General features: G+C 38.5%; 2 protein-coding genes and 1 long non-coding RNA gene across 4 annotated transcripts; 1 reads left to right on the top strand and 2 right to left on the bottom strand.

The window, feature by feature from the left end:
- Nucleotides 1-890: 890 nt before the first annotated feature.
- On the top strand, nucleotides 891-6386 carry LOC309478500. The gene is made up of 2 exons (XR_014199016.1): nucleotides 891-1432; nucleotides 5363-6386. It is a non-coding gene; the product is annotated as an uncharacterized lncRNA (long non-coding RNA).
- On the bottom strand, nucleotides 5829-21960 carry LOC309478497 (uncharacterized protein). 2 transcript variants are annotated; one of them, XM_082142085.1, is made up of 4 exons: nucleotides 11873-11909; nucleotides 8445-8477; nucleotides 7710-7774; nucleotides 5829-7531 (listed from the first exon to the last, which is right to left on the bottom strand). In XM_082142085.1, exon 4 carries the CDS (start codon nucleotides 7521-7523, stop codon nucleotides 6687-6689), a length of 837 nt encoding a protein of 278 aa, XP_081998211.1. In that variant the 5' UTR covers nucleotides 7524-7531; nucleotides 7710-7774; nucleotides 8445-8477; nucleotides 11873-11909; the 3' UTR covers nucleotides 5829-6686. The 2 variants fall into 2 exon arrangements, with proteins under 2 accessions (XP_081998211.1, XP_081998212.1); XM_082142086.1 differs by lacking the exons at nucleotides 7710-7774; nucleotides 8445-8477; nucleotides 11873-11909 and adding an exon at nucleotides 21867-21960.
- Nucleotides 15700-24939, bottom strand: LOC309478433 (uncharacterized protein). Its single transcript, XM_082142030.1, has 3 exons — nucleotides 24382-24939; nucleotides 23827-24276; nucleotides 15700-16649 (listed from the first exon to the last, which is right to left on the bottom strand). Exons 2-3 carry the CDS (start codon nucleotides 24266-24268, stop codon nucleotides 15808-15810), a joined length of 1284 nt encoding a protein of 427 aa, XP_081998156.1. The 5' UTR covers nucleotides 24269-24276; nucleotides 24382-24939; the 3' UTR covers nucleotides 15700-15807.
- Nucleotides 24940-25222: the final 283 nt, after the last annotated feature.

Below are 25222 nucleotides of genomic sequence, written 5' to 3'. Positions count from 1 at the left end.
ATCCAATAAGGTTTATGTGAGTATTTCGATTAGGATCAGTGACAAAAAGAATAGACCGGGTAAAACAGTTTCTAAAAATGGGTAGATCATTTCAATGATCTGAATCCGCTGTGGATCCCAAACACAGTCTTCTTCAAGGCCGCTTGGCACCATGCCACAGTTTGGAGGGCACCAGGCAGTGTCATAATCCTCATGCCAGGTTTTCTGCAATGGATGACCTTGATGGTCAATCTTCTTCACTTTCCCAACATTGACTTTCACTTTCAGAACCACTCTCTGGTATGCACGCAGCTTCAGAGGATACCTGCAGGCCTTCTTTAGATCTCGGCTGAGGTAGACACCACGTCCCAGCATGCCATCCTTAGACTGATGAAATCCCTCTTTTCTAATTTTCTTTGCAGCCTTCATGGATGTGCCATGATACATTGTGTAGACTTTACCTGATCCTGGATGTGTGTTGCTTTGGAGGGAAGTTGAACCATTGCCATCCCCCATTTTGCACCTGGACAAATCACAAATAGTGTAAATATCTTCAAACAAATAACAAGATTTATACTGGATCACAACTTAAATAAAAATAAATGATGTTGAAAAGAATCTTACATTTACAAAACATTATCTGTAATCTTATATAGAGAAATACCACTTACCACTCGTCGAATTCAAACTCAACAAGCTATTTGCTCCCGGGAAATGCCTAGTCCAGCCCTCTTCTCTTTTTGTGGTATCCTACTTGAGCAAACTTTTAGCCCGTAGACCAGTTAAAACATTACAATAGCATTAAACAGTGTTGAAGGCATACACAAGAATATCGGCACTTTTCAAACGGTATGCTAGCCCTTTCTGAAAGTAAAAATAAAAGAACTCACTTTAAACGCAAGGGTGCGATCACCAAGCGCTGTCGCGTAGCCTACATAACACTAATTTAAAACCTTAATTTCAGCCGGGCGGGATATTTCTAAAACAATCAAATCTCCCGTTTGTCTCCGCGTCCCTCTTCTACTTTCACTTCAGTGAATCGCCATTGGCCATTCATGCAGGGGCGCGGGAAGTGGGGTGCAGCACCCCCTGTTTTCACAGAATTGTAAATGCAACGCAAATGTTTGTTCATTAACATTTATTCATGTTTAGCATTTAGTCATTTATTTGTAATAAACACTTTAAGTGGGCTATTTAAAAAGTGTTATATGTTAAATTATGTTTATGTATATTATGTAAGTGTTGTCAGTGTTGTGTAAGTTCAGCCCAATAACACCTTTTCTTTAAAGGCTTAATTTATGTCCTGTTGACCGGTCCATTGCATTGCGAATAAAAGCAGAATCAATAAAGTCAAAAATGTGATGTGCAGTCAGGTGTGAGTGTGTGCGCTGTTTGAAAAAGTGTTCTTCTCAGATACGCTTGTTGTGATTCGCGGAGTTTTCCAATAGAATCTGTCTGCATCCTGCAAGACTTCAAGTTACGCCCCTTCAAATTACGTCATTTCAAGTTACGCCCACTTCAAGTTACGCCCCTTCAAGTTACGTCATTTCAAGTTACGTCCACTTCAAGCTGCTCACTGTTTTTTTCGACTTAAAGCTGCGCTGCACAGACCGGTCGGTGTATGATATCAAAGTACCGCGAGAGCGATAAGAGCAAACAGAAAGTTCTGAATGCTCTTGAATCGCTCTCGCACGAGTTTAACATAAACAGAACAAACAGTGTTTCCCACACATAGACTAATTCGTGGCGGTGCGCCACAGAATCAACACCGGCCGCAAAATATTGCGTTTCGTTATAATTTTTTTTTTTTTTTTTAAGTACGCTCGCTATTTAAAACACGTAGCGTATTCATTCAGCTGCATTTCCTTTCCCTGCTCTCCCTCCGTCTCTCTGTCACTCACGCGTCTCTCTCACAAGCGATTTTTTGTCTCGCCAAAGCCTTATTTGATCGGTAAATGATGTAGATGACTGCTGTGCTTGCGATAGGAACGAGCAGAGAGAGAGAGAGAGGCCCCCGGTCGCGCGCGCGCGCGTCTTCAAACTGTGGCTCTCTCTCGCTCCCTCGCGCATATTAATCAAAATCAATTGAGAATTGACACGATGGTAAAAGATCGGAAGACCGAAGTTTCACGTGGAGCATTCGGATATTTTTTTCCTGAATTACCGCTGGGTGTGAATTGTGCAAAAAAACAAAACAAAAAAAAACTTTATGATTATATTACTATTATTATTATCGAAGAATAATGATCTTTGGTCTTATGCAGGGACGGACTGACAATCTGTGCGTTCTGGAAAAGTCCAGAACGGCCGTCCAACCGAGGGCCGTCGGCACAAAAAAAAAAAAAAAAAGTCTAATTAAAGCAATATGAACAGCCAACAGCAGGGGCACTAATACGATCACTTATGCTACGTGTAAAAAACAACAACTGAGGAAGAAGAGTCGGCCTATAGCCACTGACAGAAAGTTAGTTTTATAAGGCTGTACTTTTAAATTTGCTTACATTATATTTGAATAGTTAAGTTATCATATAGCAGTGGTCTCCAACGTGGTGCCTGTTGCCCGCTAAACACATTCTATAAATAGCCCCATCTGGGTTCCAGACTTCGAATAGCCTAAATGGTATCATTTTGCGACCTTTTCAACTAAACGTTTCAATTTGAACTTTTGCCTCTACAAAATTACCCAACTCTCTTTGATTATACGCTGTCATTTGCGTTGCGTATGAGAAACATCAAATGACAAACGCTCAAAAAGCGGAACAAAACGTGTTTGATCTGAGCAGCGCAGAGCATTATCAGCTCGGCCCAAAAACAGCGATGGCGGCCAAAGCAGCTGTGCGGGCTGATCTCGATCACGCGAACATTATTACTCAGAGCTGCGCGATCCACTGAGAACCATTTCAATTCAGTGCAGAATTCTCTATCTCTATTATAAACACACAAATGACTATGTGATTTAAGCTTGTTAAAAGCCAGACGAAACAGCGCTGATATAATATTCTCAACATATTAAAAAATAAAAAAATAAATAAAAAAAAAAACAGAAACATTGTTCCGAGAACAAACCAGTTAGAAGACATTTCACACCACAACTTATGAACTAAAACAAACTTTTTTGGCAGAAATGTGCCTGTATTCATATTAAAAATGCTGTTATATTAATATAGTCATGCATAAATGTATTAAATGTAATGCAGTAATGTTTTGTTTAGAAGTTATGGCAGTTTATTTATTTATTTATGCATTCATTTATATTTATACTAAATGTTTGGGCAACTGTTTTTGATAACACATACAATAGGTTTATAGAAAATCAACAAAAACATCAATAAATATTTTCATAATTGTTCAGGAATTGTTTTTTTCAAACACTTGTACGCTCGATATTTTATTATGTCCCATATGATGGTGAAAAGTAAAAAAGCTTCACCATGTTGTATGTATAATAAATATTGGAGTATAACAAATAAAAATCCCTTCTAGATTATTTTATCCCTTGAGGTAGCCCTCGCACACAAAAAGTGGAAACCCCTGGTATATAGTAAATAGGCTATATGGTTTATAATTACAAATTTGTGTAATTTGGGGTTTCTGTAGCCAGTGACATTTCATTATTTGTATTTTATGGCATTGCACAATTTTTTGTTTTTATTTGAAGGCTGAGGCTTCATTAATAAACACAACCCCAATTATCATCATTGATTTTGAGATGTTAGCCTACTTGCTGTGAATACCTTGTCTGATAGGCTACAGTATTGTGGCATAGTATCAGGACATCCTGGCTAGTGTCTGTCGCACACGGCTAGAGGCGAATGGCCGGATGTTGGGCCTATTTGGGAGAAAGTCCAGGGCTGTTTTTTAGCCCCAGTCCGTCCCTGGTCTTATGTATGTCATTGGTAATTCATTGTGTGTCACTGGTGTTACTGTCTTTTTTTTTCTGTCACATTAAATAAAATATCACATGTGACATGATAATTTTACATCCATTTAATTCTGCATACACTCAAAAGTTAAGATTTAAACTAAGGATTGAATCATTAGGCTACTTGATTTTAACTGGTTTTCAAATATTTTCATCATTATAGCAAATACATGGTTGCACAAATGAACTAACATCATTCAACATACTTTTAACAAACATGATTAAAATAAATAAAACAATTTCCTTATTTGCTGAATTATTATTATTTTTCTGTACCTCTGACTACATGTGCTTTCATTTAAAAAAAAATATATATATTTAATAAAAACCTTTAATATATTGCCAAGCTGTCATTTATGTGTATTCATAAAGTCAAAGGGTAGGCCTAATCTAATAATGTGGTTTAAATGTTAAACTTACGACATTACTAAATGTCTCTATACGAGCTGGCATCTTGCCGACAACATCTCATTTTGAGTTTGACATATCGTGTGGTTCTGTGTGATTTGGACAACTTCAAGTTACGCCCACTTCCTGTTACTCCCCTCTCTTGCAGTCCGCAGACAGACCCATCTCGAGTTTTGACGAGTTTTATAGTCTTGATAATAGGCTTGTTTGAGATGCGCCTCGCCTCGCCTGAAATGTAGGCGAGAGTAGGCGGCTGCAGTGAGGGGAGGAGTGAAAAAAGCGCAGGCAAGCCGGACAGTTCTCTCTTCTCGCAGTGGATCTGACAGCTGTTAGATCAAAGATGGATATCGCGGGATTCGCGGGATTCACGCTCGTGCACAGTGTTGCTAATAAACTGGATGGAATTTAAGTTCTGTTGCTTTTATATGAAAATAAATATAATGAACAAGACACCCAAAGTAGCCTATTATTTAATTCCATTCCAAATACATGTTTATTAGTCTTTTTTCTTTAATACAGACATGTGTTTTTTTATTTTTATTTTTTTTATAAAAAATACATTGCATAATCCATAGAGATCGCACTGTTAGATAGTTTGGGAATATTCACACATACATAAAACATGATATCAGAGTTTTAAAATCAAACATTTTAAAAGAGAACAATACATCACGGTTGTTGTTGTTTTTTTTGTTGTTGTTTTTTTAAAATCTTTTATCTTTATTAAATCATTGCGATACAAGTAGTAGGAAGTAGGAACACACAGACAGAGTCATACATCACGGTTGTTTAAACCAATGAACATTAAGCTGTGTCGTCACTCGTCAGCAAGTCGTTTCCCATCATGCTTTTGATCAGCGCAGTCAGTGGAGAGCAACTGCGCTCGACTGCAGAATCCGACAGGTGTGCCTTGCGCTCGCGAGAGATTTTTGACATACGTCAGCATGACATCAGAGCAAGGCGGACCGCACTCGGACACATTTCTAACCGGCATGCATCTCGCGCTGATCACCGGTGATCGATTCTGCGCAGATTTTGCTCATCTCAAACAAGCCTATTGTTTCTTATTCAAAAGTGGTGACGCCTCTTCCCGCGCCCCTGCATTCATGTACATCCACATCAAGCGACGTCACCCATCCACTGCGGTCAATCAGGCCAAAACCATGAAGATTAAAATAATGGTTTATTTGCTCTTTGCTGATAATAGTGTTCAGTGTTGTGTTGTGTTGGTGGACTTCTGAACTGGACAGGCAAGGCCTTTTTCGCGTTCCGCTCTGTCTCGCGCACAGTCGAGACGCGTCCGGCAAGTGGTCTACTGGTGAGTGGTTTTTAATCGCTCAAGTCACCAACTCCCCTTTCCACATTTTTTTTAGTCCAATATAAATTCATAGATTTTATAACTATTCATAAATTCGCCATTTAAATATTTTCCAGCCAAAAGACACATGGAACACTATTAACAAGAAAACAACACTATTTTCTTTATTATTTATTAATTTATTTTGTCTTTTTTTTAAAAAAACATTATATGTGACCCTGGATCACACAACCAGTCTTATGTTGCACGGGTATATTTGTGGCAATAGCCAACAAAACATTGTATGGGTCAAAATTATAGATTTTTCTTTTATGCCAAAAATCATTAGGATATTAAGTAAAGATCATGTTCCATGAAGATATTTTGTAAATTTCCCACCTTAAATATATAAAACATTTATTTTTCTGAAGGGATGCAGCACAATCGCCAATAGAAATGGACAACTTTAAAGGCGATTTTCTCAATATTTCGATTTTTCTGTACCCTCAGATTCCAGATTTTCAAATAGTTGTATCTCGGCCAAATATTGTCCTATCCTAAAAACCATACATCAATGGAAAGATTGTGTATTCTGCTTTCAGATGATATAAATCTCAATTTAAAAAAAATTACACATAAGACTGGTTTTGTGGTCCAGGGTCACATATAGGCATCTTAACATACTTTTTAACAAAACCATTTTGCATTTTGATTTTACATTGCTTCAGAAATATACTTATAATAATTCATTACTATTAAAATCAATATTACCTATTTAAATCAATTAAGAATAATAATAAATCATCACTTATACTCTGTGCATGTTTGTTTTTAGCAATGAAAGTAGTGATAAAAAAAATATGCAGGCCGATATATGCGACACAAAACTTCAAGGCAACTAAAATGTGTTTAAAGAAGGCATCATTTTAAATTAATTTTATTTCTACAGCTTCAGCATCAGAAAATGTTGTAAGACATAGTCAGAGCACTGCATAATGATCAAATTCTCAATAAAACACTATATTTTAGGATAAAATATTGCTAATTTCATTGCTCAGCTAACAAACCATCACATAATCCTTAGCTTGGACGAATGACATCAATGACTGTGATTCGTCTTGGATCCCAAACACAGTCTTGCTCAAGACCACTACGCACCATCCCCACCAGGCTGGGAGGGCACCAGGCAGTGTCGTACCCACGATCATGCCAGGTTTTCTGCCATGGATGACCTTTATGGTCAATCTTCTTCACTTTACCAACATTAATCTTCACTCTCAGAACGCTTCTCTGATGCATAGGTACATGCTTAGGGACATTAAAGGCCTTTTCTACATCTCGGCTGAGGTAGACTCCACGTCCAAGTATGCCATTAGACTGACAAAAGCCATGTGCTTTGATTTTTTCTGCACCCTCCTTAGATGTGCCATAAAACATTGTGTAGTTTTTGCCTTCAACTGGATCAGCAAGAATAGTTGATGGAAGGCTTGGTGGAATTACATCCATAACAGTGATTCGCTTCGGATCCCAAACACAGTCTTCCTCAAGATTACTTGACACCATGTCACAGTTTGGAGGGCACCAGGCAGTGTCATACCCATGATCATGCCAGGTTCTCTGCATTGGATGACGCTGATGGTCAATCTTCTTCACTCTCCCAACATCGACCTTCACTCTAATAACAACTCTCTCGTGTGGCTTGTCAAGCGGGTATCTGCTGGCCTTGTTAAGATCTCGGCTGAGGTAGACGCCACGTCCCAGCATTCCATCTGGAGATGGCTTAAAGCCAAAGACTTTGATCTCTTCTGCTGCTTTTTCAGTAGTCCCGTGATACATTCGGTATATTTGACCATTCACAGGCTCTGTATTGCTTTGGAGACAAGGCACACCTGGATACAAGTCACTCTCTGTCCACATGTTTAAGCCTAAAGGCAAAACATAGCATAAAGACAAAAAATAACCAGTCAGTTTTCATTTTCAAGTTTGGATAGAGAACAGCAGAAAGAGGGATGGAAGTCATTAAGGAGGAATATGTTTGTTTTTTTGTATTTTGTATAATATTAGAACATGTATCTAAATCGTCACATTCATGATATATATTACCTTTGTGATGACAAATTCAGTATGAGCAGAGATCAATCGTCTTGGACACACCTTAAACCAATAAGTTGAAGAGGTGGAGAAAAAATGCATCTGAAGCAGCGCAATTGAGAACAATGTACAATTTGTTTTCTCTGATGACTTAAACTTAATTTGACTATGCAAATTGTTTTATTCTATGAAATGTCAGCATGTACAGTGCATGGGTAAATGAAGATTCACTGAATGTGCTTGTATTTGAGGCACAATTCATGTTCTGAAAATAAGTAAAATATCTCAGCCAGTATGGCATTCCTGTAAAGAACATTATCAGTCTGATGGGGTTCAAAGTACAGGTACAGATTGTGCATATATGGACTCAAGTGTGGACAGAACAGTCAGGCAATGATTTATTAAAAGTCAAAATCAATAGGATGAAAATAAATCCAATAAGACTGAGGCCAAACAATGCTGAGACAAGCAATGATACAAATAAGCAGGCTCAAATCTTAATTCAGAAAATGGCCAAGAATAAACTGGGATAAATGGACTGAATAACAGGCATGAGAAAAACTGGGCAAAGAACTGCAGTATTTTACAGTGCTATTGACTAAAAGCATTTTTTATTTCATTAGATAATAACACTAGAAGACGTTTTAGATAACATTAGTATTGGCTATAAAATCATTTAACTGGTTATTCTGGGATTTGTTAGGCTTTATAATGACCAATAAAAACCAAGACAAAGTGGTGTCTTACCTCTGATGTCGCTTCTATTGCTGATCGTTCGTTCTGAAAGCAGAGATAAATGGAATATCTTTCAAGGTGTGTCCATTACAGGAAATGCTCCATTGAGTTTCAGTTTCTTTTCATCTTTGTAAACTACAGTATATGTATTGCAACAACACTTTATGTAATGAAATTTATAAAGCGTAGTGCTGCAAATTTGATTGATTATATAATTTTATGTTTAGAATATTAAAAGTAATAAAATTATGAAATTGATTGTAAGACTATTTGGTAAAACTGTGTTCCCTTTTCTTTCTTTTTCTCTCTCTCATACAATATATTGATAATTTTGTAGCATGATGTAACCTTTGTAAAACTTCTATGAAAACAGGAACTGCACTCATCTCAATTTTACTTTAACTTTATAAAATACTTGGTGTTATGGATACTTGGACTGCTTATACTAGCCCCCCAATGGTAGAAGTCAAAGCAAGGGCGTAGGTTTGGCCTCAGCTTTGGTGGGGACATCCCCCTCCCCCTCCCCCTGGAATGAGTTTTCTATATGTAATTAAATAATGAACAAATGAATAAAATACACACGTATCATAGTATGCATTCAACACAACAAATCCATTATTATTATCTATTATTATTATCCATAATTACAGTATTCCATTAATACTAAAATTGTATCTACTATTCTATATCAAATTCTATTGATATATTCTATTCTTAAATATTAAATTCTTAGGCTACACTCACTCACAAATACATTACATAAATAGAATGTAGAAACGAAAAATGTCTCAGATCCACTGTTTATGTTGACTGCAAGATTCTAAGTTAAGGTCAGCTAATTAACATTCAGTGACTTGCTAACGTAGCATTCTATCATGATAGCGTGACTTCTATGAGTCTATCAGTGCTGCACAGCCTAATCAATACTCTTAACCTTAGTTGAAAGATTGCTGCTGCTAGGTTTAACTGTAACAACATGGTAACACATACTATCACCAATCAATACTATTTTCCACAGTAGAATCTGCATTTGAAAGCCTGGTCAGTCACTACTACTGCTAGTTTATTTGTGTGGCTAGTTATTTTGCCTACTTACACTCTGCTTTATGAAAAAGCTTCGTATGTCCCCTTTCTTCTTCTTGGGTGGCATAGCTGATCTATCTACAAAGTACAAAAAGTGGCAAAAAACGGAATATTAAAATGTTTTACTCTGGCCTTTGTATGTGGCAGAGAGACAGCCCTGGTAACCTGGCGCGCACACACACACACACACACACACACACACACACACACACACACACACACACACACACACACACAGACTGTACACACACACAGACTGTACACACACACACACACACCACCCGCTCGCTGCCAGTGCAAGCACAAAAGTAGTCCCGGCCCGCGCGTGTAGCCTGTCAGATACACCGCCGCCAATCAAATTACGGCGTTTCTTGTACTGTCTTTGTTTTGGCCGTTGGAATCGATCCAAATAGCAGCGCAAAGATCCAAATAGCAGTTCAAAGGAGCTTGCTAAATATTGGTGGGGACAAATTTGTCATCTCAAAATATTGATTGGGACTAGTACCTAGCGTCCCCCCCTAAACCTACGCCCATGAGTCAAAGCTTAATGGTCCGATGCTTCTACATGGACTGCTGAATGATTTAAAATTTCTAATTAATTAATTTCATGTAGGCCTATATATTTCATATTTATATATATGATATTGCTATTGATTTATTTTAGAATACATGTTTTATTACTATTGCAATAAAAATATGAACTCTATTTTACCCCATTTTCCTATCATTTAAGCTTCATTTTTGATTTACAGGACTGGAAACCCCACACATTTAATCAGTTTACTGAACAATACATATAACTCATCTGATATGATTTTAACACATGAAATTATTTATTTAGCTAATAAGTTAAACAGCTTATAAGTTAAACAAGAAAAATATGTGTGATCAATATGACATGTTAGAAACTCGCTTCAGACCAGTAAATGCAATTTTTTTAATAAGGTTTTTATTTTTTTTTATTTTTTTTTTGAAGTTTAAGCAGACAGGGTGATCACAACACAAATACCATCATTGAAAAACACTGTTTACAATTTGCTATTGGTTATGGACCACATTTCTTTCATGCTTAGAATAAAAAGCATCTTTGGAATCAAAATATCAGATACGCCAACTAAACTAATTATATTTCCCAGTAATTTCTTCAAGAGGACCTATGCAAAATTCACTTTTACATTTGAACACATTTGAACGTGTGTCGGTAGTGTGTGAACACAGCCACCCTAAAATGGTGAACTTTGTGTGTTTTTGACATAACCTTGTATGTATTTGACAGTTTAAGCACAATAAGACGTGAAAGACAACTTAGTTTAATACTCAAGAGACTGACGTCCAGCTCTCTGTGCGTGAGCTTCGGATTTGCGCGCCCAGAAAAACATAAATCAGAAGTTTAGACTGATATGGCTTTAAAACACATGCAGCTTTAAATTATACGTTTTTTTTCTCTTCGTCGGTTCTTATATTGTTGTTTATCTGTGTTTTGTTTTCATTAGTTTTTTGGTCGATTTGTGTATTTTGTAGAATTTCAATATGTATTTCTGCAATAAAAAAGAAAAGAAAAGAAAATTAACAAAATAAAAGTCTTACATTTATTTAAATTTATATATATATATATAAAAAACATGCAGATAATAAACTTTCATGATGATAAAGAACTAAAGATACATGCATGAATTATGATAATTAAAGATACATGAATGAAAAGAGCATGTTTTTCCTTCCACTCAAAAATGATGAATTTACAACGTGGTATAATTATCTGTGGGGTATTTGGAGCTGAGCTGAAACTTCGCAGACACATTCTGGGACGCCTCAGACTTATTAGGTCTTGTAAAAATGGGCATAACAGTTCCCATTTTAGTAACAACCTTGATTTTAGTTTTGAATTTGAAAACAAGTGCAATGTGCAAACCAAGTTGCAATTATCAATGCAGTGCATTATTCATTTGACATGAAATCTTTTATTCTTAAAACTCATGAAAAAGAAGCAGTACATTTGCAATCTCTATCTGTTTTATGTTGTTATTTTCTTTTTTCTTTATAACAATAATAACCATGTAGGCTTGCGCTCGATCGGCCCAGCATTTCAAATTGAGATGGCTTAAAGCCCCTGCTCATGATCTGCTGTGCAGCATATCGAGATGTCCCATGATACATTAGGTATATATTACCATTCACAGGCTCAGAGTAGCTTTTGAAACAAGGCACACCAGAATACAAGTCATTCTCTGCCCACATGTTTAAATCTAGAGAAACCAAACAAAACTGTTTTTTTTATTTTATTTTGAGGTTGTTGTTTAATTTTGAAATCAGAGATATAGCTTTTGCTGTAAAGTTTAAAGAAATATGATGCTTACCTCTTGGATGACAAATTCAGACTGCGCACAAAGCTGCCAGAGGTGGAGAAAATCCTGAAGCCACACCTTCAACAAGTTGGAAACCCCCAAACTCTAAGTTTCGTTTCTTTCGAAAAAAGTTATAACTGGAAACAGCTGTCGGACAGCAGCAGAATGTGTTTACCTTAAGTCAAAATCTTGTTTTGAATTTCACAATTCACAGTTTCTTTGTGCCCCTTATTGTCATCCCATCTTTAAAAATCACTTTCACATTATTTTGTACAGTTAATTATAGCTTTACAGTCATAAGACCATCAGCTGCTCTTAAATAACATCAGCTGCTCTTTTAATTCACAATTCAGAGTTGGGCTCAAAGGGAGTGGATTCTGGAATCCACTGGCGCTTCAATGTATATCTAATGAGTGATTATAATCAAGGTATCAATCAATATTTTTCCTTTTACATATTAAATGATTTGACTGACCTTTTTCAAGCTTATGAGATTTATGTAGTTATATAATTATATGTCTGTTCAGTGGAATGTGCTCTCTCTATGTTTTTGAGAGGACACAACATGCACAACAATGCACTCGCATTGACAAAAAGTACAGTAAGGAAGAAAAGTGAGAAGAGTAAGAAAAACAAAGCATAGAAGGCAGAAGGACATCCGGCAATTGGACGTGAGTCACAGAGATTGATACTCCTACATCACGAAGATTGATGACGGAAATTTAGTTTATTATTAAAACAAACACAGATAATCCAACATAATCCACACAGAGAAGGCATGAGCGCATCAACTGGGAACACACATGGAACAAGGAACGTCACTGATCTAAGTTTTACATTAACTTTATAAAACACTTGAACTGATAAGTGAATATTTCTAATTAATTCATATAATGTAAGAATATATTTAATATTTATATATAATTAATATCATATTTATTGTTTTGTTTTAGATACATGATTAATGAATAGCACAGTGGAAAAAAATAACTTTATACCATTTAAGTTTTGTTTCTGATTTACAGGACTGTTTCCTTGGAAATCCCTCACTTATTCAGGAAATATGTAGGCTACACAGTTGTGACAGAAGGTGTTTAAACATGTCAGATTAAAGATCAACACATGAAATGATTTACTTTTATTTGAAGTTAAACAAGAAAAGTAACTGTGACCAATCACAGTTTCCATGTTAGAAATTGGCTTCACCAGTAGCCCAAAGATCAGCCCTCTTCTCTTTTTATGGTATCCTACTTGTCACAGTGTCTGGTTTGTGTTCCCTGGGTGTCCACTAGAGGTCCTCTTCCCGCACGGTGTCCTACATGCTGTTACTACATTTCCCATGATCCTGTCTGTCACTGAGTGTTCATTGTGTTCAGCTGTTTCTCGTCACCTCGTTTAGCACTTGTGTATATGAAGAGTTCAGATGCAAAAGCCTCTAAGTGCCATCTGACATTTTCTTCTAGAATGATCATTTTTATCAAGCTCATATATTTAAGTTTAATAATTTCACTTAAATGGCAATGCAAATCACCTATTAATTGTCATTTAAGTTAAATTACTGAACTTAAATATACCAGCTTTATAAAAATGATCATTCTAGAAGAAAATTTCAGATGGCACTTAGAGGCTTTTGCATCTGAACTCTTCATATATACCCTGTCAGTTTCAGTGTTTTGTCAGTCCTTGTTTAATGTCCTCACACTTCTGTTCCTGTTTGCTGCATGTTCTTGTTTGTGTTTTATGTTCTTGGATTGACTTATTGGATTTTGACCATTTGCCAGAACTGATTGTGAGTACGGATTACCCCAATAAATTAACTGCACTTGGATCTCTCTCTTTTGTGTGTGATTTGTGACAGAAGGACTCCGTCAAACTCAAGATCCAGCAGTTTTTTTTTTTGTTTGTTTTTTTTGTTTTTTTTTTGTGTATCATGTCGACAAGAAGAGAACTGTTTGAGGGGACCCGGTTAGCCAAGTTTCGCAGGTCCCGTGGAGGCCGCAGTGGAGGTACTGGTCGGGAGGAATCACGACTCCACTCTCCACTCTGGCCACTCTTCAACCCTGGGTTGGTGGGGTTCAGCCCAGAGCCCCATCCTCCGCTGGTTCCGTCCAGCCCAGAGCCTTCAATGACATTAGTGGAATGTTATTCCTGGTGGGATCATCTCACCAAGCAGAGTGCTGCGTTCCCGGTAGATTCCGGGAGGACAGCAGCATCCACTCCCTCGCAAGAACGGGGGAGGAGAAGGAGGAATTCCTCCGTGGCTGTGCCGGTGGTCCCTGTGCTGGTGGTCCCAGTGCCGGTGGTCCCAGTACCGGTGGTTTCGAGTCTGGTGGTCTGGAAACGGCGGAGGAAGACTTCCTGCCTTCCCAATGGCCTGGAGGTCGTCCCCGAACAGCCCGCTGTCTCCCTGGAGGTCGTCCCCGAACAGCCCGCTGTCTCCCTGGCTGTCGTCCCAGAGCGGCCCGCTGTCGTCCCAGAGCGGCCCGCTGTCGTCCCAGAGCGGCCCGCTGTCGTCCCAGAGCGGCCCGCTGTCGTCCCAGAGCGGCCCGCTGTCGTCCCAGAGCGGCCCGAGGCCGTACCCCAGCCCGCTGTCGGCGCCACCCCAGCGGCTCGCCCTGCCGGCACCACCCCAGCGCCTCGCCTTATCGGTTCCTCTTATACAATCTGCCGATCCAGAGACTGTTCAGGTCACGTCTGCCGAGCCAGGTCCAGAGCTTCACGCCAGTCCTGCCGAGCCAGAGCCAGAGCTTCACGCCAGTCCTGCCGAGCCAGAGTCTCTTAACCCAGAGACTGTTCCTGAGCCGGTGTCCGTTGCTGTGCCGTGGCCGCCCGAGGGGTCTTCACCGCCGTGGCCGCCCGAGGGGTCTTCACCGCCGTGGCCGCCCGAGGGGTCTTCACCGCCGTGGCCGCCCGAGGGGTCTTCACCGCCGTGGCCGCCCGAGGGGTCTTCACCGCCGTGGCCGCCCGAGGGGTCTTCACCGCCGTGGCCGCCCGAGGGGTCTGCTCCGCCCTGGCCGCCCGATGGACTGTCTGCTCCGCCCTGGCCGCCCGATAAACTGTCTGCTCCGCCTTGGCCGCCCGAAGGGTCGTCTCCGCCCTGGCCGCCCGATGGGTCATCTGCTTCGCCCTGGCCGCCGGCTAAGCCATCACTCCCTGTTCCTGTTCCCCTCCATGAACCTGGCCCCCCATCCCGCCCCCTGATCCTCCACCATTTCACCTCCCGCCTGGACTCTTGTTTTGTTTGTCTTGGAGCGTCTGGTAGCCGCTCCGTAGAGGGGGGGGGGGTTATGTCACAGTGTCTGGTTTGTGTTCCCTGGGTGTCCACTAGAGGTCCTCTTCCCGCACGGTGTCCTACACGCTGTTACTACATTTCCCATGATCCTGTCTGTCACTGAGTGTTCATTGTGTTCAGCTGTTTCTCGTCACCTCGTTTAGCACTTGTGTATATATACCCTGTCAGTTTCAGTGTTTGTCACGGAGTCCTTGTTTAATGTCCTCACACTTCTGTTCCTGTTTGCTGCCTGTTCTTGTTTGTGTTATGTTCTTGGATTGACTTATTGGATTTTGACCATTTGCCTGAACTGATTGAGTACGGATTACCCCAATAAATTAACTGCACTTGGATCTCTCTCTTTTGTGTGTGATTCGTGACACTACTTGAGCAAACTTTTAGCCCGTAGACGCGTTAAAACATTACAATATAGCATTAAACAGTGTAGTTGAAGGCATACACAAGAAAGTAAAAATAAAAGAACTCACTTTAAACGCAAGGGTGCAACTAAAATGTGTTTAAAGAAGGCATCATTTTATTTCTACAGCATCAAAACATTTTGTAAGACATACGTAGTCAGAGCACTGTATAATGATCAAATTCTCAATAAAACACTATATTTTAGGATAAAATATTGCTCATTTCATTGCTCAGCTAACAAACCATCACATAATCCTTAGATTGGACGAATGACATCAATGACTGTGATTCGTCTTGGATCCCAAAAACAGTCTTGCTCAAGACCACTTCGCACCATGCCACAGTGTGGAGGGCACCAGGCAGTGTCATACCCATGATCATGCCAGGTTTTCTGTAATGGATGACCCTGATGATCAATCCTTTTCACTTTACCAATATTAACCTTCACTCTCAGAACGCTTCTCTGATGCATAGGCATATGCGCAGGGACATTAAAGGCCTTTTCTACATCTCGGCTGAGGTAGACTCCATGTCCAAGTATGCCATTAGACTGACAAAAGCCATATGCTTTGATTTTTTTTGCATCTTCCTTAGATGTGCCATAAAACATTGTGTAGTTTTTGCCTTCAACTGGATCAGCAAGAATAGTGTTTTGAAGGCTTGGTGGAATTACATCAATAATAGTGATTCGCTTTGGATCCCAAACACAGTCTTCCTCAAGATCGCTTGACACCATCCCACAGTTTGGAGGGCACCAGGCAGTGTCATACCCATGATCATGCCAGGTTTTCTGCCATGGATGACCTTGATGGTCAATCTTCTTCACTCTCCCAACATCGACCTTCACTCTAATAACAACTCTCTCGTGTGGCATTTCAAGCGGGTAAATGCTGGCCTTGTTAAGATCTCGGCTGAGGTAGACGCCACGTCCCAGCATTCCATCTTGAGATGGCTGAAAGCCAAAGACTTTGATCTGTTCTGCTGCTCTTTCAGTAGTCCCGTGATACATTCGGTATATTTTACCATTCACAGGCTCTGTATTGCTTTGGAGATATGAAACACCTGGATACATGTCACTCTCTGTCCAGATGTTTAAACCTAAAGACAAACAATAACTACAGTTAAAAAAATCTACAGTTTTCATGTTCAAGTTTGGATAAAGAACAGGAGAAACAAGTCGATAAGGAGGAATACATGTTTGTTTTGGTACATTTTGTAGAATATTAGAATATTTGTCTAAATAATCACATTTAGGGTATATGTTACTTACCTCTACAAAGACAAATTCAGTCTGAGCCGAGATCAGTCCTCTTGGACACACCTTAAACCAATAGGCTGAAGAGGCATCTGGGAAAAAAAAGCATCTAAAGCAGTGATTACAATGTAGCCTACAGTATTTTTTTTCCTCCCTTAATTTTTTACACTGCAAATTGTTTTATTCTATGAAATGTAAGCACGTACATTTATTTACACACTTTTTAAGTGCCATGGGTAGTGTTCATTTTGTTAACGAAATCTGACAAAAAAAAATTGTCAACAAGTTTTTTTTCCAATGACTAAGACGAGACGATGATGAGACGACAATAAGGTTATTAAACGGTAACGTCTCCAGTCACTTTCGTAACTTCGTTCCCTAACAAGAAAGAACGAGACAATATGAGCTACGCTATGGGATGTATCCCCTCCTTCCATTAATACTGAAGCCTAATTGCACCGAGACATCTTTAAGATGTCAGTTTTACATACATTCTATATCATAAACATCTTAAAGACATTTTCTAAACGTCTATTTTACATCTGACAGGAAACGTCCTAAAGAGTAAGACCTATTGCAAATTTGCAAACTAAAATATACATCTTACAGATGTAAGCACGCACAGCAAAATATACGTCTCCGTGATGTGTGCTATCAGGGAAGAGTTCAAATCCCCAATCGTGCTCTTCTTTTAAATGGATATATATGCTGCCTGGTGTTTAACTTAATCTTTTAAATCTGGCAACCATGCACATGTGCTCTCTCTACACTCTACGGAGTTCAGCGATCTGCATTTGTGTTCACGAACCGCTTGTGTTTTTTGCTGCAACTAAATCTGTGATCATCAAACAAACCTTTCATGACCTGTAATAATCCAAAAATGGATCTCGACTATATTGTTTACGATTATGGTTGGTTGCTGCTGAATAAATACAGTAACGCAACCTCAGTGTAGTTGAGGTAGGGCATACTCAAGAATACGTCAAGCTGTTATTTGAACAGGCACATTTCAAACGGTTGGCTAGCACTTTCTGAAAATGGATAAGGCACTCACTTTAGATGCACGAGGTGCAATCACAAGCGGCTGTCGCGTACACAGACAGTCAGAACCAATTAAAACCTTCGTTTCAGCCGGGCAGAGCATACAATCAAATATTCCGTTTTAGCTCATCTACACTAAACATTACATGTGCGAAAGGAGTGATGCTGCTGGCGCTTTAAATGTTGTTCGCTGCGTAACGTGAACATTTGTGCCTTTAAAACTTAAGCTATCACACTTTATGAAAATATGCACTATTCCACTCCAAAACTCTGATTCTGGCTGTTGAATGTGTATGTGTGTGTGTCATAGGCGTAATTCTATGGGGGGACAGGGGGACACGTCCCCCCCAATATTCAAAGAAGGACAATTTGTCCCCCCCAATATTTGATCATACTGTATGATTATGCGGGCAATATCGATGTGATTGCAAATATGTCTTTCTTTCCAGCTCCGAAAATATAAAATCCCGGCCGGTCCATTTCCCAAATCCATTCGACTGACAATAACAAAACCTATTTCTCCTGAAATCCATGTCATGTTTTCCCTATACCTTTAGTAGCTCGTGCACCGTCAGTGAGTTAGGAAAAACCAAACAGAAGAAGAGTTAGGAGCGCGAAATCTGACAGAGCAGGTGACGGCGGTGTCGTCTCACATGGTGAAATCTCATATGGCAGGTGACGGCGGTGTCCTCGCAGAGAAACCGAAGTACAGTTGTAAATTTATGTTTCCATTTATGGGTATTGCCAGAGTTTTTCCTGCATAAAGAATTATAAGGCGGCTGCCTCCGTCAAATTTCGTGCCGCCTCCGGCTCTCGACAAAACTCGGACAGACAGTCACATGGTCAGATACACTTTCCCCACCGTGATGGTTCTGTTGCGGTTATAAAAATATTTAAAATAATCTAATTTAATACAGTTATAATTTTTCAATGTAAATTATTTAATTTGATTGGTAACAGCCTAGTGTCTTATTATTTTAATTGGATATATTTATCAAATTTAAGAATTTGAAATGAAAGATGGAGCATACAGTTAATAAAATTAGGGGGGGAAATGCCCTTTATAAAGGCACAAAAAATTATTCTGAGTGTTTTCAAACAGTGATGTAATGAAAAATTGACAATTTTAAGTTTGAAGGGAGTAAAGCCTCTGTTTAGGCTATTAAGGAAATATAATTTTGCCAAAAGAAGAACTTTTATTTTAAATAAATGTTCATTTTAAATCAGCCTGTCAGTGTGATATGTTACCATATTATCATGCTTAACACTAAGAATTTGAATAATTGTAATGTGATGATCAGATGCAGATATCTAAATCAGAGAATATCATAGGTTCGGGCGGTTTGCGGGTGGATTATTTATTTTTAACAGTGGATTCGGGTGACTCAAAGTGCACCAGATTAATGAATTTACCTTTAAAATGTACAAAATTTTCTTCCGGGGGAGCATGCCCCCGGACCCCCCTAGAGGTACCAAGTACACAGCTGTCCCCCCCAATGTGTGATTGACAATTTCGCCCTTGGTGTGTGTGTGTGTTTTCTCCCCGTCTTTTACTTTCACTTTCCAAGTGAATCGCCATTGGCCATCAAGCGACGTCACCACTCCACTGCAGCCAATCAGGCGCGCCAGTTCAACTTTTCTGCAACCTCCCCTTTCCCCCCTTTTTTAAAATTGTTTTTAAACTAATAGCTATTCATACATTTTATAATTAAAGTCACCATTTAAATAGTTTCCAGGTAAGAAACATATGGAACAAAATTAACAAGAAAACAACACCATTGTTTTATTATATTTGATTTCTTTACTATATCTTTATTTAGACTATAGGCAGATTAACATACTTTTTACCAAAACCATTTTGCATTTTGATTTTACATTGATTCAGAAATATAACAACAATATTATTTAAATCAAATACAAATAAAGCATTACTCAACTTATACATGTTTGTTTTTAGCAATGAATGAACAAGTAATTTAAAAAAAAAAAGTATAGGCCGGTATAGCCTATATGACTATACGCAGGGACATTAAAGGCCTTTTCTACATCTCGGCTGAGGTAGACTCCATGTCCAAGTAGGCCATTAGACTGACAAAAGCCTTAGATTTTTTTTCCTGCATCCTCCTTTAGATGTGCCATAAAACATTGTGTAGTCTTTACCTTCAACAGGATCAGCTATTACATCAATAATAGTGATTCGCTTCGGATCCCAAACACAGTCTTCCTCAAGATTGCTTGACACCATCCCACAGTTTGGAGGGCACCAGGCAGTGTCGTACCCATTATCATGCCAGGTTTTCTGCCATGGATGACCTTGATGGTGCGATGGATCACGATTAATACGGTTCCCAATGATCTTAAAACCATGCTTAAAGTTTATTGAGATAATCAGAGCCTATCCTTTAGTCGTGCCCTCAAGAAGCTATATGATCAAATCAAAATACATGGTAATTATTCTTTTGACAAAAAATATACCGAATGTATCACGGGACTACTGAAAGAGCAGCAGAACAGATCAAAGTCTTTGGCTTTCAGCCATCTCAAGATGGAATGCTGGGACGTGGCGTCTACCTCAGCCGAGATCTTAACAAGGCCAGCGTTTACCCGCTTGACAAGCCACACGAGAGAGTTGTTATTAGAGTGAAGGTCGATGTTGGGAGAGTGACGAAGATTGACCATTGTGAAAGAGCCTGTCAACAGGCTTTGTCAGAATGGCATTTCCTATGCAACGGTTGTTTCTGGAACAAAACAACAGAACAGGAAGCCGCCTACTTCCAGCGAGCTGTCAGAAATGGAAATGCTGGAGCTTGTGCGTAAGCTAAGCATTAAAGACTATATGTTTGTTTTTTGTACATTTTGTAGAATTTTAAAAAATGTATCTAAATCATCACTTTCAGCATTTACAGTGCTGTGAAAAGTGTTTTGCCCCCTTCCTGATTTTAATTTTGTTGCATATTTATCACACTTAAATTATTCAGATCATCAAAGAAATGTTAATATTACACAAAAATAACCCAAGTGAATACAATATGCAGTTTTTAAATGATGATTTCATTTTTTAAAGGAAAAAAGCTTTCCAAACCTGCCTGGCCCTATGTGAAAAAGTAATTCCCCCCTAAACCTAACAATTGGTTGTGCAATCCTTGGCGGCAACAACTGCAATCAAGCGTTTGCAATAACTGGCAATGAGTCTTTCACATCGCTGTGGAGGAATTGTGGCCCACTCTTCTTTGCATAATTGTTTTAATTCAGCCACATTGGAGGGTTTTCGAGTATGAACTACTATACATGTTTAAGGTCATGCCACAGCATCTCAATTGGATTTAAGTCCGGACTTTGACTAGGCCACTCCAAAACCTTTTTCTTTTTTTTTTTTTTTTTGGTGGACTTGCTCGTGTGTTTCGGATCATTGTCCTGCTGCATAACCCAAGTGCGCTTGAGCTTGAGGTCACAAACTGATGGCCAGACATTCTCCTTCAGGATTTTCTGGTGCAGAATTCATGGTTCCATCAATACTGGCAAGTCATCCAGGTCCTGAAGCTGCAAAGCAGCCCAAGACCATCACACACCACCATGTTTGACTGTTGGAATGATGTTCTTTTTTATGAATTTCTGTGTTATTTTTACACCAGATGTAACGGGACACACACCTTCCAGAAAGCATTTGGCAAATGTAAGACAAGCTTTTATGTTCTTTTTGGTCAGCAGTGGCTTTCACCTTGGAACTCTCCCATGGAAGCCATTTTTGCCTAGTCTCTTTCTTACTGTTTTATCATGAACACTGACCGTATGAGACAAGTGAGGCCTGCAGTTCTTTAGATGTTGTTCTGGGTTCTTTTATGACCTATTACTTTTTCACATAGGGCCAGACAGCTTTTTTAAATGAAATCATCATTTAAAAACTGCATTTTACTTGGGTTATCTCTGTGTAATTTAAACATTTGTTTGATGATCTGAATTATTTAAGTGTGACAAAATATCAGGAAGGGGGCAAACAATTTCTCACAGCACTGTATTACCTTTGTGATGACAAATTCAGTCTGAGCAGAGATCAGTCGTCTTGGACACACCTTAAACCAATAAGCTGAGGAGGCGGGGAAAAGTGAACACAATACCGTTTTTTTTTTGTCTTATGACATAGTGACACTTAATTTGAATATGCAAATTGTTTTATTCTATGAAATGTAAGCACGTACAGTACATTTATTTACACATTTTCTAAGTGCCATATGGGTAAATTAAGATTCACTGAATGTGCTTGTATTTGATATGCAAATTGTATTCAAAAGCTCCATTGAGTTTCAGTTTCTTTTCATCTTTGTAAACTATTATGGATTGCACCACTTTATATACAATTTTTAAAGCGTAGTGCTGTCAATTTAATTGATTATATGATTTTATGTTTATAATATTAAAAGAACCATGTTCCCTTTTTTTTTTCCAACATCCAAAATTCAAGAGACTCTTAATATATTGATAATTTTGAAGCAATCAGGTGATGTAACCTTTGTCAAACTTCTGAAAACAAACAAAAACTGCACTAATCTCAATTTTACTTTAACTTTATAAAATACTTGGTGTTATGGAATTACTGGACTGCTTGGACTGCTTATACTAGCCCCCCAATGGTAGAAGTCAAAGCTTAATGGTCCGATGCTTCTACATGGACTGCTGAATGATTAGAGATTTCTAAGTCATTTAATGTAGGCCTATATATTTCATATTTATATATGATATTGTTATTGATTTATTTTAGATTACGTTTAATTATGTTGCAATAAAATAAGAACAATCTATTTTACCCCATTTTCCTATAATTTAAGCTTCATTTCTGATTTACAGGACTGGAAACCCCACACATTTAATCAGTTTAATGAACAATAAATATAACACATCTGTTATGATTTTAACAGATAAGATAAACACATGAAATTATTTATTTAGCCTATAAGTTAAACAAGAAAAATGTATGTGATTAATATCATGACATGTTAGAAACTCGCTTGAGACCAGTAAATGCACATTTTTTAATAAGGTTTTTTGAAGTTCAAACAGGGTGATCACAACACTAATACTACCATTGAAAAACACTGTTTACTATTAACTTTCACAATCACCACCCAATAAGAAGATATGAACATGAAACGATGGACTCTGAATATGACATATGGACTTCCACAATAATACATGTGGAAGTCAGTGTCTCAAAATGAGGGGCTGAAATTGGCTATTGCTTATGGACCACAGTTCTTTATATAAAAAGCATCTTTGTAATCAAAATCTCAGATTATTATAATTTTTTTTACCTTTTGAACCACGCCAACTATAAACTAATGACGCAAAATTTACTTGGTGTTTGAACATAAATGTGTGTGCTATATAATGGTGAACTTTGTGTGTTTTTGACAAAACCTTGTGTGTATTTGACAGTTTAAGCGCAATAAGATGTGAAAGAGAACTTATTCAGGAGATGCGCTGTCTGACATCCAGCTCTCTGTGTGCGCCCAGAAAACCATATATCATAAGTTTAGATTGATATGGCTTTAAAACGCATGCAGATAATGAACTTTCATGATGATGAAGAACTGCAATTTCACATCAGTGTGTTTTGTCTTTGGCAGAGTATCCGAGGTAAGAGTTGTAAAGGCTCCGCCAGGTGGCAGCAGCAGCTTATTTGCATTTAAAGATACATGCACAAAATCAGCATGTTTTTCCTTCCACTCAAAAATGACTTGTATTACATCTTGTAAAAAAGGGACATAATAGTTCCCATTTCAGTAACAACCTTGATTTTAGCTTTGAATTTGAACACAGTCATGTAAGTGCAATGTGCAAAATAAGTTGCAGTTATCAATGCAGTGCATTATTCATTTGACATGAAATCTTTTATTCTTAAAACTCATGAAAAAGGAAGCAGTACATTTGCAATCTCTATCTGTTTCATGTTGTTGTTTCTTTCTTTTTAACAATAATAAGCTCATTGCACTTTTGGGTGAATTACATCAATGATCTGAATCCGCTGTGGATCCCAAACACAGTCTTCTTCAAGACCACTTCGCACCATGCCACAGTGCGGAGGGCACCAGGCAGTGTCATACCTATTATCATGCCAGGTTTTCTGCAATGGATGGCCTTGACGATCAATCTTCTTCACTCTTCCAACATTGACCTGCACTCTAATAACAGCCCTCTCCTGTTCAGACAAATTAAGTGGGTATCTGCTGGCCTTGTTAAGATCTCGGCTGAGGTAGACGCCACGTCCCAGCATTCCATCTTGAGATGGCTTAAAGCCCCTGCTCATAATCTGCTGTGCAGCATATCGAGATGTCCCATGATACATTAGGTATGTACTACCATTCACAGGCTCAGAGTAGCTTTCGAGACACGGCACACCAGAATACAAGTCATTCTCTGCCCACATGTTTAAATCTAGAGAAACCAAACAAAACTGTTTTTTAATTTTGAGGTTGTTGTTTAATTTTGAAATCAGAGATATAGCTTTTGCTGTAAAGTTTAAAGAAATATGATGCTTACCTCTTGGATGACAAATTCAGACTGCGCACAAAGCTGCCAGAGGTGGAGAAAATCCTGAAGCCACACCTTCAACAAGTTGGAAACCCCCAAACTCTAAGTTTCGTTTCTTTCAAAAAAAGTTATAACTGGAAACAGCTGCCGGACAGCAGCAGAATGTGTTTACCTTAAGTCAAAATCTTGTTTTGAATTTCACAATTCACAGTTTCTTTGTGCCCCTTATTGTCATCCCATCTTTAAAAATCACTTTCACATTATTTTGTACAGTTAATTATAGCTTTACAGTCATAAGACCATCAGCTGCTCTTAAATAACATCAGCTGCTCTTTTAATTCACAATTCAGAGTTGGGCTCAAAGGGAGTGGATTCTGGAATCCACTGGCGCTTCAATGTATATCTAATGAGTGATTATAATCAAGGTATCAATCAATATTTTTCCTTTTATATATTAAATGGTTTGACTGACTTCTTTAAACTTATGAGATTTATGTAGTTATATAATTATGTCTGTTTAATGGAATGTGCTCTCTCTATGTTTTTGAGAGAAGGACACAACATGTGTTATATAGCTAACCAACACAGCCAAGGTCATGGGGTTACTTCACCTGTTGTATATATGACCACCTCTTAATTAAAACATTAAATTTAAAGGGATAATTCACTTTGAAATAAAATTTTGGTATGTTTTAGCTTACCTCAAGGGCATCCAAGATGTAGGTGTCTTTTTTTCCGCAGTAGTTTCAATTTTGATATTTTTAGGTCAAACCGTTCTTGTCTGTCAGTCAAATAATGCAGGTCGATGGTCACTACCTCAAAGAGCATGCACAGAGTCCAAATTAAAACA

This window comes from Leuciscus leuciscus (assembly GCF_965113295.1).
Source record: "Leuciscus leuciscus genome assembly, chromosome: 16".
Taxonomy (NCBI): domain Eukaryota; kingdom Metazoa; phylum Chordata; class Actinopteri; order Cypriniformes; family Leuciscidae; genus Leuciscus; species Leuciscus leuciscus.
The sequence above is the reverse complement of the archived record's forward strand: the minus strand, read 5'-3'. Positions and strand labels throughout refer to the sequence as shown.